Raw genomic sequence first — 16,525 nt, 5'->3', positions numbered from 1 at the left:
TAAAGGGAGCAGTTTCACCCAATCGCACTCCCCGATGACAAACAGCCCGGCTTGCCAGGCAGCCGACGTACTGCGAAGAGGCAGGTTCCGGCCTGCGCCCGCACATTAAAGAGACAACCCTGTGCTATTTATGCTGTCGGAGGCCTAATTATGGGAGCAATTTTGGATTCCAGCGGTGGGGCAGGGGGTTGAGTTGGGGCTGGGACCAGCACAACCGCGCATGGCCAGCGGTGAGTGGGCATGCCTGGTGCCGATCCCAGAAGCGTCCTACAGCCCACAGTCTTTGGCCTTTTTCAAAACACTCGCTGAAATATACGTGGCAGCTTCTGAAATGAATTTGTCAGTTAGCACCCAGTTCACACCCACGTCTTTAAAAAAGGAACTGGATTTCTTGCCAGTTTTTTAATTCCTACATCCCCTATCATACCTATGCCCGATCTCAGGTACTGGTGGCTGAGTTTTACACCTGACGAGGGCATCGGGAGGACCTGTGAAAGCCCTTCACCCCCAGCCATTGTGTGGCACCACTGCCATGGATGTGCTGCCATGTCTCATGAGTCTCATGGGATTTCATGTTAAAGCCCCAGCTCCTAGAGTCATGTGAATAAATGAGGATCACCGGTTTCCTTAAAAATAAAAGTAAGTTTCTAGACCTCATGGTTGCAGAACAGAGCTTGAAAATGTGACTGCAGTGATTAGCTTTAAAATCCGGAGATTTTAAAAACTAATTTCATGATTTTTGGGAGACCCAGCTCAGGATTGTTGAACACATGGAGCTGGTGATGCTGCTCCAGTGTGCTGGCATCAGGCACCGGCAAGCAATACCAAGGAGGCAGGGCCTTGTGGCCAAGGCATTGGGTTTAGGCTCAGGAGATCTGGCTTCGGATCTTGGCTCTGACAGAGCCCCCATGTGATCATGGGAAGGTCACGTGTCCTCTCTGTGCCTGTCACCATCTGTAAAAGTGACTGTAACAATTAGAACTGCTCAGAGAATGGAGCAGAGGAGTGGGGGAGGGCTCTACGTAAATGCTAGAATTTCCCTCGAAAAACCAAAAGGCCAAAATCCATGTGAACGGAGTCATAGAGTTTAAGGCCAGAAGGGACCACCAGATCTGACCTCCTGTATCGCACAGGCCACCAGCCCCACCCTGCCACCCCACACCAAGCCCCACCACCAGAATTAGTCTAACGTTTTACAGCCCTCAGAAGACTCAACTATTGTGTGCTACAGGCAAAGAATAGGAGGGACTGAGGTGCCAGCAATGCCCCAGGCCCTAGCAAGGGCAGGGCATTGATTTAAGTGAAATATACCCAGATGGACCCTCTTTGAATTTTACTGAGATTGTGGCCTCAATGACATCTTGTGGCAGTTAGTTCCACAGGCCAATCCACATTGTGTGAAAAAGGGTTTCTTTTATTGGTTTTGACTTTGCCACCTTTTGATGTCATGTCCCCTTGCTCCCATGTTGTGAGATGACAGACGCTCCCGCTCTCCCTTCTGCAGAGCGTTTGCCACTTTGTATTCCTTTACTGTGCCCCCTTTTCATTCACCTCTCCGCTAAGGTAACCATCTCAGTCGTTACTGTCTCTCCTCATGTGGGAGTTTTTCCCTGCCCCGATCATTCTTGTCACCTGTCTCTGAACCCTGTCTTCCTCTAAGAACATAAGAGTGGCCATCCTGGGTCAAATCAATGGTCCATCTAGCCCAGTATCCTGTCTTCCAACAGTGGCTGGTGCCAGATATTTCAGAGGAAATGAAGAGAACAGGGCAATTATTGAGCGATCCATCCCATGCCGTCCAGTCCCAGCTTCTGGCAGTCAGAGGTTTAGAGACACCTAGAACATGGGGTTGCATCCCTGACCATCTTGGCTTATAGCCATTGCTGGAGCTATCCTCCATGACCTGATCGAACTCCCTTTTTTTGAACCCAGTTATACTTTTGGCCTTTCATAACATCCCCTGGCAATGAGTTCCACAGGTTGACGGTGTATTGTGTGAAGTACTTCCTTATGCTTGTTTTAAACCTGTTGCCTAATAATTTCATTGTGTGACCCTTGATTCTTGTGTGATGTGAAGGGGTAAACAGCACTTTTTTCTCCAGACCAGTCGTGATTTTATAGACCTCTGTCATCTCCCCCCTTCTCTCTTCCAAGCTGCAACGTCCCAGTCTCTTTAATCTCTTCTCGGACGGAAGCTGTTCCGTGCCCCTAATAATTTTTGTTGCCCTTCTCTAATTCGAATACCTTTTTTAAGATGGGCGACCAGAACTGTGGACAGTATTCCAGTGTGGGCACACCATGGATTTATGTGGTGGCATCATGATATTTTCTGCATTAGTCTCTATCCTGTTGCTTATTCACTCAAAGTCTCCTGTGGCAATGGGTGTGATCCAGGGCACCCAAACCCCCCTGAGCTCTGGAGGAGTTTGGAGCTGGCTATGAACTCGTGGCTCTGCTCAGTGCTTCGACAGTGATGGTGATAAATTGGAAGGCGTTCAAAGAGGCGAGACCCCAATGAGCAGGGGTTTGGAGAGACTGACCTATGGGGAAAGCATTAAACCTGCGCAGTCTGGCAAAGCAGTGGGGGCATGCTAACAGGCAGGTGCCAGCCAGGGCAGAGAGAGTGGCAAAAGAGGGTATAGGAACAGAGGGGAGAATAACCCCAGCAGCAGCATGGTCTCTGTGTCCTAGCAAGGGGGGGTCGTTCCCACACTGCTCTGCCATCGCTACCAGCTTTTAGGCCAGCAAAGCCGGGTTTCTCCTTGCAGTCACGGTTAGTGGCTATCTTTATGGAGGAAAAAGAGTCAAGGCCTCTTACAATGGCAGAGACAAGCCTCATTTCCTCTCTCCTGCCTTAGTGGCTGTAGTGCAGAGTCCTCTCCCAGTGGGGCATGGAATGGCCCCAGCCATGGGTTATCACTGGGGACTGAGTTTGGGTCCTTCCCTGCTAGAAGCATGAGCCTCCCTCACCATTAGCCGGCAGCAGTAGTAGAAGGCCATTATCCCCTCACATGGGTTAGCCACTAGAGGGGAACACTAATGAACGGGGTACTGAGCGCGAGTCTCACGTTCAGCATTCAGACAGGTTTCAGAGTAACAGCCGTGTTAGTCTGTATTCGCAAAAAGAACAGGAGGACTTGTGGCACCTTAGAGACTAACCAATTTATTTGAGCATGAGCTTTCGTGAGCTACAGCTCACTTCATCGGATGCATACCGTGGAAACTGCAGCAGACTTTATATACACACAGAGAATATGAAACAATACCTCCTCCCACCCCACTGTCCTGCTGGTAATAGCTTATCTAAAGTGATCATCAAGTTGGGCCATTTCCAGCACAAATCCAGGTCCAACTTGATGATCAGTTTAGATAAGCTATTACCAGCAGGACAGTGGGGTGGGAGGAGGTATTGTTTCATATTCTCTGTGTGTATATAAAGTCTGCTGCAGTTTCCACGGTATGCATCCGATGAAGTGAGCTGTAGCTCACGAAAGCTCATGCTCAAATAAATTGGTTAGTCTCTAAGGTGCCACAAGTCCTCCTTTTCGTTCAGTATTCAGTCGTATCCACAGTCTTCTCCTAGGCTGTAGCAAGAGGCATGAGATGCAAGTTATTAAGTGTCCCCTGACACAGCACCGGCATTACAGAGATGTTGATGTGACACTGGCTCCTCTTTTTTGCAGGCGCCTCTCTGGAAACCAGCTCTCCCAGATCCCAGGAGAAGCCTTTTGTGGCCTCTACAGCCTGAAGATCCTGTAAGTACTGCGTTTCCCCAGGCATTGCCGTTGCACTCTTGCAGGGCCATTGTCCCAGGGGGTCACACATGACGTGGGACTTTGCTCCGTTCAGAGGCAGCTGCCAAGCCACAAGGCATCCAGTTACCAGTTTCTGAATCCACATGGGTTAAAGTGCCCAGCCAAATGATCCTGTGGCAGCTCCAGGGCATGCTGGGGGCTCTGTCCTGCTGGGGGTCACAGCTCCTGTCTGCACCGTTTTCTGTGTGTTCTGCAGGATTGTACAAGAATAGAGAGATTCCCCGCCCTGGGGCGAGTCCAGGCGGAAGGAACCTTTCTGGGCTCTGTTTCAAACCCTGGCTGTGGGGAACTTTTGGCTTAGCTCGTTGTTTGCTCTGACCCAGCTTGCGGTGTTCAGAGAGGAAGGGTTACTCGGTGGTTCGAGCAGTAGCCTGGGATGGGGGAGAACCTGGCTCAAGTCCTGATCTGTTGCGTGACCTTGTATAGAGTAGATTGCCACGCTGCAGCTCAGCTCCACGATGTGTGCCCCTGGATCACGATACTGCCCGGGAACCAGAGACTGGCCCAGTCCTGAGATCCTTACGCAGGGGAGTTTTGCCTGAGTACCCACTGCGTCAGATGCTTGTGTGATTTGTCTGTACTTTGTAACTTCTTCACAGGTTCTGTAAACTTTCCTCAGCCCCACATCACACCCTGCTCCCTCTTACCTGGCCTTGTCTCTCTGAGAAAGAGGCCTAGCAATCCCTAGCCAGCATCTTTCTGGCACAAGACAGCCTTCTTCCCCCTCATCCTCAGTGCAACATCAAGACCCAGAAAACCCCTGCTGGGTCTCCTCGCAGCCAATCACCCAAGCCCTCCCAATGGGAAGGGGTGTGGGGCTAGGGATGGCCCAGTGGGCAGAGACAGATGGACAGAGGTTACCAAATTCACAGGGTAGAATGCATCACTGCAGAGATGGGGTCTTCCCAGACTGGAATATGCCTGACTCTTTGCTGCTCTGAGAGGGTCCGGCACAGCCTCTGCTCTGCTATCCAGCTGCCTGTCCCTCTCTTCTCTCGACAAACACTTCTGAACATCTCTCCTGCAATAAACGTTTCACCCCGGAGGCGATGTTTTGAACTCGACCGCACTGTGAAATCAGCGCAACCGGCATGGTTTATACGAAGCGAGCAGGTACAAACCTGCTCCCAGGATTAGAGAGTGCAGCCCTGTTTACTAGGTCTTCTGAAGATATAAAGTATGAATTCTGCCCTAAATCTCTGGGCTTAGCAATCAGATGCTTCTTTATCCATAGCCTGCATTAGGCAACGTATCAAAGGAACTGAGGAAAAACCGCAGCTCATCCACCCAGTTTCAACAAGGGGAACTTTCTACTCCAGGAAAGCTGCTGCAGTTTCCACGGTACACATCTGATGAAGTGAGCTGTGGCTCACGAAAGCTCATGCTCAAATAAATTGGTTAGTCTCTAAGGTGCCACAAGTACTCCTTTTCTTTTTGGGTTTTGAAAGCCTCTTTTCAACCATTTATATTTGACTGACTCCCAGCCAGCTGTGGACGCAGAATGTAGGAACATCCTAGGAAGGATGTGTTACTTCCTGAGTTTGCACAGCGCCCCCTGCAGGCTAATGGGGAGCCAGCTCTGCCTCTCCAGACACCAGCACAGATTGTGACACCCATGTCCTGTGACAATCCCCGGGAGATGCCAGGCTGGGGCCTCAGGCAGAGAGGCGAGGAAGGGAAATGCACATGGGGACTGGATCCTCCAAACGCTTACTCCAAGGCTGCCATCTGCATCGCTGTATTCCTCTGCCGTTGAGGCAGGGAGCGAAGGCTAATTCTAGCTCTTCATGCCGACACTGGCCATTTCTTTTGCTAGGATCCCTCCCCGCCTTATGGAACAAGACCTCAGGGCTAGCTCTCAGCACAGGCCCAGCATGCAGCCGCGTGGGGCCCTGCTTTGCAGCACCCAGGCCAGGGACCGAGGGGGACTGTGTGAGGAGGCGAATCCAGGCTTGATGCAACCCAGGAGGCCCCACGCATGTTAAAGCCATGGGGCCATGCAGTCTCCCCTGCAGCCCAGAAGGGGGCGCTGACAACCTGAAGGTGCATCCTTCAGACCAAGACTTTCCGTACCTTGGGCTCCATTTGCCTGGGCATGGCGGCTGCAGTTTGCTCTTCTCACCCCCAGCCCCCCAATCCAGCACTGACAAGGTCACCCCCGCGCCCCCCCGGGACGATATCTGACGAGCACCTCCACCCTCTTGCAGAGAGCCCATGTGGGAGAAGGCGAAGAGAGGATTAAAATCCCCACCCACCTCTGCCACCTCCATCATAGGAAAGATGCCAGCTGGTTGCTGTCTATGCAGCTGTAGGGAATGCCCAGCTCCCTGGGGGACAAGACACCCCCTTAAACCCCACGTGGGTCGCCGGGGCTGCAGTCGTGTATGGAGGGAAGCTTCTGGATCTGGCTGGGAGGCAGAGGTTCCTTGGGGGTGGGGGGGGGGGGGAGAGACGGCTAGCTGGCTCCATGAGACCCACCCCCTCTGGGGTGAGTCCAGGCTGAAGGAATCTTTCCAGGCACTTAGTTTCAAACCCTGCTGGATGTGGGGAGCTTTTGGCTCAGCTGGTTATTTTGCTCCAACCCAGTAGTTAGAGCAGTCGCCTGGAATGTGAGACCCTGGTTCAAATCCTTGTTCTGCCTAGTCAAAGTGCCAGAGAATCCCCCTGTGACCTTGGGTTAGTCAATTAGCCTCCCTGTGCCTCCGTTCCCCATCTCAGCAACTTAGGCTTGAACTTGAGTTGCTACCCCATAGGGCAGCCTAGGATTGAACTTGAGCTGCTAACCCGAGTTAAAAGCCAAGTTGTCCTGTCTCTTCTTATCCCTTGAAGACCTGGACTTCGCAGATGATGTCACTCTCCTACCACATACCCAACACCATACACAAGAAAAAACAACTCGACTCAGTGCATTGGACTGACAATCAACCGCAATAAGACAGAGATCATGACCTTCAATATTGCCTCACCATCACCAATACAGCTAGAGGATCGTGTTCTCACCAATGTAGAAACATTCACATACTTGGGCAGCACCCTCAGCCAGGATGGTGGAACAAGCCAGGACGTCTGGAACAAAATCAATAAATCCAGGAACACCTTCAGGAGCTTAAATACAATCTGGAAATCATCCAAATACAACACCGAAACCAAACTCAAGATTTATCAGAGCGGCATACTTTCAACACTACTTTATAGTGCAGAATGCTGGGGAATGAGAGTGTATGCCATGTCCAAACTGTCTTCACTCCATAAAACCTGCCTCAGAAAAATCCTCCTTATCTTTTTGGCCTAGAACAATCTCCAGCCAAGATCTGTTCACACAGTGCAGCCAAGAGGATCTGAGCACCATAATTGCCAGGAGGTGTTGGAGATGGATCAGTCAATGCCTCAGACAGAAATGGATTCCATCACCAGAGTAGCGATAAGATGGACACCTGAAGGCACGCAAAAACGAGGCCACCCGAAAACAACATGGCAAAGAACTGTGGAGTCACCGCTGAGGAACCATTGAAAGACTTGCTGGAAACAGACAGTGGGAGAGCATTGTCACGGCCCTAAATGCCAGAGGCGTAACAGGAACATGATGATGATTGATGTCCTGTCTTCACTGTCATGTTAAGAACACACTGTTTTCCAGTGTAGACATGTATCCTGCAGTAAGTGGCCCCCAGGTGCTTGTCCCTCTCCCAGCATTGATCACCGGTCCAGTGGTTCCCAGCGTCTTTGATATCTCTGCGTAGACAGGCTCATTTCTTATGTTCCTGCTGAAGGTCTGTGTCTTGCTCGCCTCACAGCACAGATTGACCAGGCTGGGTTCCTCTGACCAGCTAGCAGGGCATCAGGTGCTAGGGCTGTCTCTTAAGTGCTGGGTGTAGCTAACACACGATAGGGTTAGCTCTGTTTCCAGTTGAGCAGGCCACGTGGAAAGAGAAGGTTAAAGGCCGAGCAGCTGTATTTGAACCAGGAGGTTTCTTCCGATGCCTGGGAACCAAATGGGAATGGAAGGGCCAGGACACACAGGCATAAGGGATTGTGGGATATCATTGGCGGACTCTCCGAACGTGAGCCTGGTGATCTGGGCTTCTGCTATGTCCCCAATGCAAAATGAGCAGGCTTGAATCTGTGCCACAGTGGGACGTGGGCTCAGACCTGTATCCAGGGCAAATCCCCAGGCCTGTGTCCTGAGAGACTTCTGGTACGTGTTAGAAGGCTTTGTGTGTGGACAGTAGCAGGGTTTGGGCTTAAACCTGAGTCTGAGCCCAGGTTGTATGAAGTGTAGACATAATCCTTCTCTGGGTCTGTGCAGCACCTACTGCAATGGGGCCCCAATCTTGGCAGGGGCTGCTAGACACTAGTAAGGTATCAGTTTTGCCATTTTATGGATGGGGAAACTGAGGCACGGGGACTGAAGAAAGATTTATAGGAAGGGCCAATTATCACACACCTCCTTATGGTGGGGTTCTTAAACCTTCCTTTGAAGCTGATAACTGTCAGAGACGCAAGATGGGAGTAGCTGGGCGTTGGGTCTGATCCAGGGTGGCAGTTCCTCTGAAGTGATTTGCCTGAGGTCGCACAGTGAGTCAGTGGCAGAGCTGTGACTAGAACTCTGGCGCCCTAATACCCAACCCTCGCTCCGGCCGTGAGAGCTCTCAGCTCCCCTTGCCACTTGATTTCTGCATCACACTCCCTGCCATGAAGCCTATTCTGAGCCAGCTACTCTGATCCTTGGTGTAATGCCCCAAAGCACTGCGCCACTGAATGAGGACAGCAAGAGAGGGCCCCCCTGGCCCCCCCTCCTCTCCCCCCCAACCCAAAGGGACAGAGGAATCATTTCACTGGGCTATTGGGCCATATTCAGTGCTTGTGGAGTCACCTGCATGTGTGCGAAGTTGGTGTGAAAAGACTTCCCTTTGATTGGGTAGCTTTCGCACCTGTCCTATCAGACAATGTCCTGGCCTCGGTTACACATGGCTTTGCCACCATGAGCACAATGCCTCTGTCCTTCCCGGACTACCTGGGCTTCCCATAGATCAGCGAGTCAAGCTCAAGGGCTCAGTCCTTGTCAAGACTCACCCTGGATCTGGGCCATTGAATCTAAAGGATTGTGTAAAGCTCTGGGATCGCAACAGTGCGTAAGTTCCGCTGCCCAGGTTCAACAGAACTTTCTATCACAAGGGGAAAAACTCATCCCAGCAGGAGACAGAGCTTTCAAGAGGGCCAGACGCAGACTGAGGAACAGTCCCCCACAGAAACACTGGACCTTCTCAAACCGCACTGCCTTCTGCTCCAAGTGCCAGGCACACATCTCCGTCTGGTCTCCTCTGATATAAGGAGGTGATACCCAGAGATTCGATTATAGATATCAACAGGCATGAGCTGTCCAAAGGCACCAGCAATCCAGGCACAACCGGCATCCCAGGGCCTGAGCTGCCCTAGAAATACTTTAATGTGTGTAGTTGTTTGAGGTGAATTTCATTCTGCTGAAGTTTGATGTATTGAAAACTATTGACATGGTAGGCTGTCACTTTAGATGCTCAGTGTCTTTTTTCCTTGTCCTGCTTGCAAGGTAGGAGGCTCTATAGGGAAGCATGAAACCTGGGCCTAGCAGCAGTCCGTTCTCCAGACAAGCAGCCTTGGGAAAGAGGGTTAGTTGTGCCTCACTGCCTCAGGGAGCAGCCTGCTTTATCTCTCTCTGTTCTTGTGTATTTAGTCTGAATTCTGAGAAATAAAGTAGTGTTATGTTGCAATCTTCCAGCAAGAGGATTTCTATCGCACTTCTCTGTAGGCCAGGAACATTAAAGATGTGTCTGTGCCAGATTCCCTCCCCTCCACCTACTCAGAGCTCTCGGCCATCACGCTTCAGCAAAGTCAGAGAAGCGCTAAGCCTCCATTCACCCATTTTTGTGAGTGGCTTTGCAAGGCCCCTGGGAACAGGTCACGGCCTCTAGCCTTTCACACAGCCTGCCCCCTACCCGTGGGGAGCAGCTTTCGCTCTGAGCTGGGTTCTAACAGGTGAACGACCCAGGGGGAAATGAGCTATGCATCCTCTTGCACCGGGGTAGAGCAGGAGCGACTCCACTGAAGTCCATGGGACTGATTCTCCCCCCACTGGTACCATGTGGGGTCACTCAGCCTAGTGCAAAGTGGATGCAAAATCCTCCCCCAGGGCCAGGTTTGCCGAGACTCCCTGGCTGCTGTTTGTGGCTGCATTGCTGGTGCATCAGGTGCCTGGCAGAGGGAGACGGATGTTAGCAGAATTACTCCTGCTTTACACCAACATGGGAGGAGACTCCGGCCCCAGTGGAGAATCCTCAGGCATCAGACCCCCCTCCCGCCCTGTCCCTAATGATTCATTGGCCTGATTCTCATTCACACCAGTCTGGCAGTGTAAAGGGGCCTTCCTGCTTGAAGGAGCCATGGTGCTGGAACTAGGGATGCTGCAGCACCCCCTGGCTTGAAGTGGTTCCCAGTATATACCGCATTTACAGTTTGGTTCAATGGCTCTCAGCACCCCCACTATACAAATGGTTCCAGCACTCCTGGGTGTCAGTGAGAATCAGGCCCTCATTTATAGGGCAGAGAAATTTCTGATTCCTCCAGGAGCAGCCCTGGCCCATCAGTCTGCAGCGCGTGCGCAGTTGCAAGCTAAGCGGGCAGGGGGGAGCCCCTCTAGAGGCGGCGGGGAGTGAGGCGCAGACGGCAGGTGTCCTGGGGAGAGCAGCTGTGTACAGAGAAGCACAGGGCATAGGATGGGAGGCGGGAGAGAGAGGGTTAGGAGGCCTCGAGGTGGGATTTGGAGGGTGTCAGGGAGTCAGTTTGGCGCAGGAGGCCGCAGCGGGGGGGGGCAGCATGGGAGGACATGCCTGTTATGAAATGAACAGCTTTCCCCAGGAGCCACGAATCAATGCTCCCTCTTGAAATAACATTTCCCCTGCCCCCCCCCCTTGCCTGGGGTGGTGGGTGTGCCGCCCTTGATCTCACCCTTTCCCTTTATTGTTTTTAATGATCAAGCAAGATGAAACGGTGAAGACATTATCAGAGGAAGGCTTGGATCAGCCCCATAGACCAGCCCTACCTCCCCCTTCCCAGGCCCCAGGTTACGCACACCCTGGCCTGCCTGGAATACTCGCTGGCTTGCATGCAGCTCACGCCGCACGGTGCCCTTAAGGGTAGGGTTACCAGATAGCAACTGTGAAAAAACGGGACGGGGGTGGGGGTAATCAGCCCCTACATAAGAAAAAGTCCCCAAAAAACGGGACTGTGCCTTTAAAAACGGGACATCTGGTCACCCCACTTTAAGGGAAAGGGGCACGGTGCCTTCCGCTGGCCCTTGCAAGAGTTAGGGGGACCCCTGGTGGTGACGCTGGACAAGTCTGGGAGCCAGAGAGCCACAGGGTCCGTCTGTGGCCAGCAGCCTCAGTTGAGAGCCCAAGTGCTGTCCCGTCTCCATGGCACCGCCCCCTGCAGTGCAGACGATGGTGCAGTCACTAGGGGGCTGCACTCCCTCCATTTACACCAGAGATCCATGTGGCTCTCAGCGCGGATAGTGGCATTGGCGCCAATCCACACCTTCCTTTGTGCAGCCCCACACGAAGTGGGGAGCACCCCACTGCCCCCAGGGGCTGGGAGAGGTGGGATAGTCAGGCAGGGAGCAGCCGTCCCAAAAGCCACAGTGGACTGATGGGTGCTGCTGGACCCGGGTGCTGCTGAGGTCTGAGCTCTGCTCTGCTGCTGCCTTCCTTAGGGCCTTCCCTTCTCTGGGCCACGGTTTCCCCGTGTGTAAAATGGGCCGGGGGGGACCCAACCTGAGCTGCAACTAGCCAGGCTTAGTATGATTAACAGGGGGATGCTCATGTTTAAATCCCAGGCTAAAAATCTGGGTTGTGAGCTCTTGGAATTCATAGAATATCAGGGTAGGAAGGGACCTCCAGGAGGTCATCTAGTCCCACCCGCTGCTCAAAGCAGGACTAATCCCCAACTAAATCATTGCCACTAGGAAATACCCCTAGAGAAGGCTGGGCGCCGTCCACCGAGCCGATCGGAGCAGGGGCAGAAAGAGTTTAAACAGCTGCTGGGCAGTGGTGCTCCCTGGGGAGGAAGGATGTCCCAGGGGTTAGGGTGCCAGTCTGGGCCCGAGGAGACCGGGATTTAATTCTCACTACCTCATGGCGCATCTCTGTGACTCGGTTTCTGTACCATCTCTGTGCCCCTTTTTCTCTCGGCTACCGCTCACAGTGGATATTGCCCTGCACATGGGTCTATCTCGGATGACACAGCTCAAAGCAGTAAAAGTGTCTTTGACTTGCAAGACTCTGGATCCCCTCCCTGCGGGGGAGCAGGGCTAATAAATAAGAAGTGCTCAGTTTTGCACTTTTCAGCGAGGAACTGCAACTTAACAGCCAACTATGCCACGGGCAGGCAAATAGCTCTTTTGCGTCATTGCTCATAGGCAGAGGGTCAAAGACCTTGCCACGTGCTCGCCCCAGCAAGGGTGGGGGCTACAGCGCCTGGCAAAGAAGATCCTATTGTACAGAAAACACAACAGCAGAACTTCCAGGCGAGCAGATGCTATTGCAGAACATGACAAGTGAGGAACGACAGGCCGAGGGAGCCCATGACCAGCTGTGTGTGGCCTCACTGTCAGGGTGAGCTTGGCGACCTTGATTTCAATGGGAGTTAGCACCTAAATGCCTTTGAGGCTCTGGGCCCAAGACTTTTCAGACAGCAGCGAACACGGGGCTGGAAGTTTCGACTCTGCTATGACGGATGCAAAGGAAGCGGGACAGCAAGATTTGTTTCAACACGTACCTCGTGTCACGCCAGTGTTATGGCCGTGGATTGCAAGAGAGAAACTAGATAAAAGCGTAAATCCTTTTGCTGGAAGGTTGCAATGTAACACTGCTTTAGTTCTTAGAATTCAGAATAACACACAAGAACCAGAGCGAGAGAGAAACCTCTCTAAGCCAGACAGGCACAGCTCACCCCACCTTACTCTAGGCTGGCTAGCTGCTGGCTGACTGCTGCCAGTGGTAGGTGGCAGGCTTCATTACAAAGTCCCTTAGTCTGCAAATGTCCATGAAGGCAACAAAGAGCTTACCCGAGCGACCACAAAGATGCTGAGCCCACCAGCTGCACAACTCGCATGAGCAAAGAGGCAGCCGGGGCATTGCTTAGTGATGCCCTCACACCAGAATCATTGTGAAAGCCAAAACTTCAGCCCCCTTGCCACCAGGTTGGTTCCAGAGGCAGGTGGGGGACAACTTCTAGGGGCGCCAAATGGCTGTGCCACTCTTGTTCGTGTTCCCTCAGCTGCTCGGCATGGTGGGGAGAAAATGTTTCCTGCCCTAGGGCCGCTATTGCATGACCACAATTGAATGGGCGAGGCTGTTGTGACTCAGGGTACCTGTACATTGCAAAAAAAGGACCCCAAACCATGGCAGCAAGTCTCAGAGCCCCGGTCTACAGACTCGGGCTTGCGCTAGGAGGCTAAAAAGAACAGAGTCGACGTTCCCCCTCAGGCTGGCGCTGGGTTCTGAGATCCACCCCCCTCGCCAGGTCTCAGAGCCTGCACACCAGCCTGAGCCAGAACGTCTATCCTACTTTTTTAGTCCCATCCTGCAAGACCCACCAGCCTGAGTCTGTAGACCTGGCCTCTGAGGCTTGCTGCCACTGGTTTTGTTTTTTTGCAGTGTAGACCTACCCACAGAGGTTAGAGTCTAAGGTCGGAGGCTGAATATATACAATAGTAACTGGAGCACTATCTGAGGGGCAAAGGCATCCCAGCTTGTGCGTGTTTCACTTCCCCAGCAACCACGCTCTCCCGTGTGCTAGGGAGCACCTGTCTCCTGTGTGCCACGCTGTTCATTTCAGACTCAACGTTACCTCCATTCTGCACAGATTTGGGGTCGTCCACTTGCCCTTTGCATGCTGAATCTTATTTACTGCAGAAATAAAGTCTCCTGAATGAGTTATGGGCGCAAAGCTCACAACAGGTTACAGTTTTTGCCTACCTTGTGTGTGCGTGTATACGCACACGAGCTTGCACCCTGCACTGAGCGTCTTTATTGCACACTGGGGCCCTGGGCCGATGAGAGGTCCGTTAGAAAGCAGAGTGCCAGGAACCCCGTTTGAAGGTGCAGTTACCAAGAGTTAACCTGTCCTCAGAAACATTGTCATCAGTTAAGCTAGAAAATGCTGCAGTTCCCATAGCAGATCCTGGCACTTTAGCTACCAGCATCTTTAGCTGCTACTTTGCAATCAGCATGGCTGAAGGGCATGAAGGAAAGGTGGCTGTAAGCCACCTCCCTGTTCCCTTGATTCTGGACTGGCCCAGGGCTGAGACATAGAGCAGCCTCAGGGTAGCTCTAAGTTTCATGCCCATTGCAACAGGCCTTATGGAACACCATGTAGCTTGAGGATCTAGTACTCTGCCCGCCACTCCTCCTGGCCTCTCTGTGACCTCCTTCTCTGGCTCTACACCCCCTCTGCCGGGGGCAATCAATAGAGGCCCCTTTAAGGCAGCTTTCCAGCTGGTTTGTGCCACTGAGGCAGGGCTGAGGAGCCACTAGGGTCAAGGATCTGGCCGTTCGCTGTCATGGTCACTGAGGTTCACACTAAAAAGAAGGAAGGCACATGGCTTAGGTTGGCAGAGGAATTCCCACCCTGTGCGCCTCCCCCCCCGCCTCCGGCCTCCATCCTGTTTAAGCCCAGCCTGCCAATGCACCACCGAAACAGCCTGTGGGGCCCAGCCAGTGTTTACTTGTGCGAATGCAAATGACTGTCATTAACTGAAGAGGCTGTTTACTTAAAGCAGCGGGGCTGGCAGTCGGGGCTGGCAGTCAGCGTTGGCGCTTATCTGAACCATTGTTCCACAGGAGAGTACGGCCTGGCCCACAGCCGCTGTGCAGGCGTCTCTCCAACTCCTCCGCTTTGCTTTCTTCTTTCTCCCTCCGTTTGCCATCCCTCTCCTGATCGTTTTCTCAGCCGGCCGGGCACAAAGGGACCAGATTCTGGTCTCAGCCTGCAGCAGTGTAAATCAGAGTGGCTGCCCCTCTCCATGTCTCAGTTTACCCCTCTGTAAAATGGGGATAATGATACTTCCTGGGGTCTGCTGGGAGGGAGGGAGGATCAGGATTAGGAGCCTGCGGTGTGTGCAGCGGTCGGGCCATCCTGGGGGTGGGGGGATCGGGACTGGGGCAGCAGGAGCTGAGATCTGAATTGTGCGGGGATGTTGTGTGGTGCCCCGGGGAAGCTTTGGAGAGCGCTTGGGCAGGGCCACCCTTAGGCATATGCAGTATACGCGGCTGTGTAGGGCACCCGAAAATTTGGGGCACCACCAGGACAGGAGGTAGGAGCGGGTCGGCTCCCACACACCCAGTGTGCGCTGCAGTCTCCTTGGGCAGGGGCCCTATTCACAGAGCCGAATGCGCCCGCACATTCTGCATGCGGGACAGGGTACGGGGGTCTCTGAGGGGAACTGCCGGGCGGCTTGGTATTCTTTGCTGCCTCTGCCTTCCCTCCCACGTCCTCCCGGGCTGTTTCAATACCTCTTCATAGTAATTTCCAATAAAGTGTTGACATTAAAAAAAATTATATTATTTGCATCATTCTGTCAATAAATCAGAAATGTTTCTATAGTGCTGCTTCTTTCATGCAAGTATAGTCCATCAGCGTTATGGTGTGATTAACTTGTTTAAACTGCTTTTAATAAAGTGCATGTGGCTAGTTTTCCAACACTGTACGCTTATGTTTGTGTTGCTAAGAGCAAGTCAGGCATAGGGGCACCGGTTTAATAATACTGCGGTGGCCGGGCTGGCCCACAACATTTTGGCACCTCAGGCGGGGAGCTCAAATGATGCCCCCATGCCCCCTTGCTTGGGCCAAAACTCTGAAAGCTCTCAATTCTGCCTTCTTTCTGTTCTTCTCCTCTCGTGGTACTGCCCTGCTGCCTACCCCAATAAAGGAAAACTAACAACTTAAAATGCCTTGTTCAAAAATTTTAAGTAACACTTAACTTTCAAACACGTGAACAACAAATGTAACTTTCCTTGTCTGCATGGTAAACACGGGCATTTGTATCTGTTTGAATAATCAAAGTGGTGCTTTCCGTGCCGCCTTGGTTGCAAAGATTTGAACAGCTTCCTGCTGAAGGTCCACAGTCTGGGCCAGCTCATGCTCTATTGAGATGGTTGCAAGGCCGACCAGCCTCTCCTGTGTCGTTGTGGAGCGTAGATGTGTTTTTATTAGCTTCAGCTTGGAGAAGCTGCGTTCTCCACTGGCAACTGTTACAGGAAGTGTTAGAAGTATGTGCAGAGCAACAAAAGCTTTTGGAAAGAGGATGATCATCTTATTTGTGCACATATATTCCAGAACAGCCTTTGGAATTGATCCTGCTGAAATGTATCTTGAAAGAGCTTTCAGTTCATCACCTAAATCACTCGCATCAGTATCACGCATGTCATCATGTGTCAACACTGTCTCTAGTGCCCTGCATTGCTGGTGTAGGTCTTCTTCAGGTATAGTGAGGAGTTTTGGAATATCATACAACATCCCAAATATACTGCTGTGTTCCTTGAGCTGCATGAAACGTTCTTCAGCTGACTGTATTGCACAATCTAGCACCTGGTTAAAGAATTCAACTTTGAATTGTTGTTTGGGGTCTCTTATGGGATTATCCCATCCCTCATAAGCAAAATGTCGTCTTCTTCGGT

The 16,525-nt window shown here is 52.2% G+C and overlaps 1 protein-coding gene across 4 annotated transcripts in view; it reads left to right on the top strand.

Annotated features, from left to right (window-relative positions):
- The window catches only part of LGR6 (leucine rich repeat containing G protein-coupled receptor 6), a 203,903-nt gene that overhangs the window by 86,033 nt on the left and 101,345 nt on the right, over positions 1–16,525 (top strand). For all 4 annotated transcript variants that reach the window (XM_075121912.1, XM_048826916.2, XM_048826917.2 and 1 more), the window contains one exon: positions 3,684–3,755. In XM_075121912.1, coding sequence (XP_074978013.1) covers positions 3,684–3,755 — 72 coding nt within the window. The remainder of the gene's footprint in view (positions 1–3,683; positions 3,756–16,525) is intronic.

Source organism: Caretta caretta, chromosome 21 (assembly GCF_965140235.1).
Source record: "Caretta caretta isolate rCarCar2 chromosome 21, rCarCar1.hap1, whole genome shotgun sequence".
NCBI classification, from domain to species: Eukaryota; Metazoa; Chordata; order Testudines; family Cheloniidae; genus Caretta; species Caretta caretta.
This window is presented reverse-complemented; position numbering and strand designations above follow the sequence as displayed.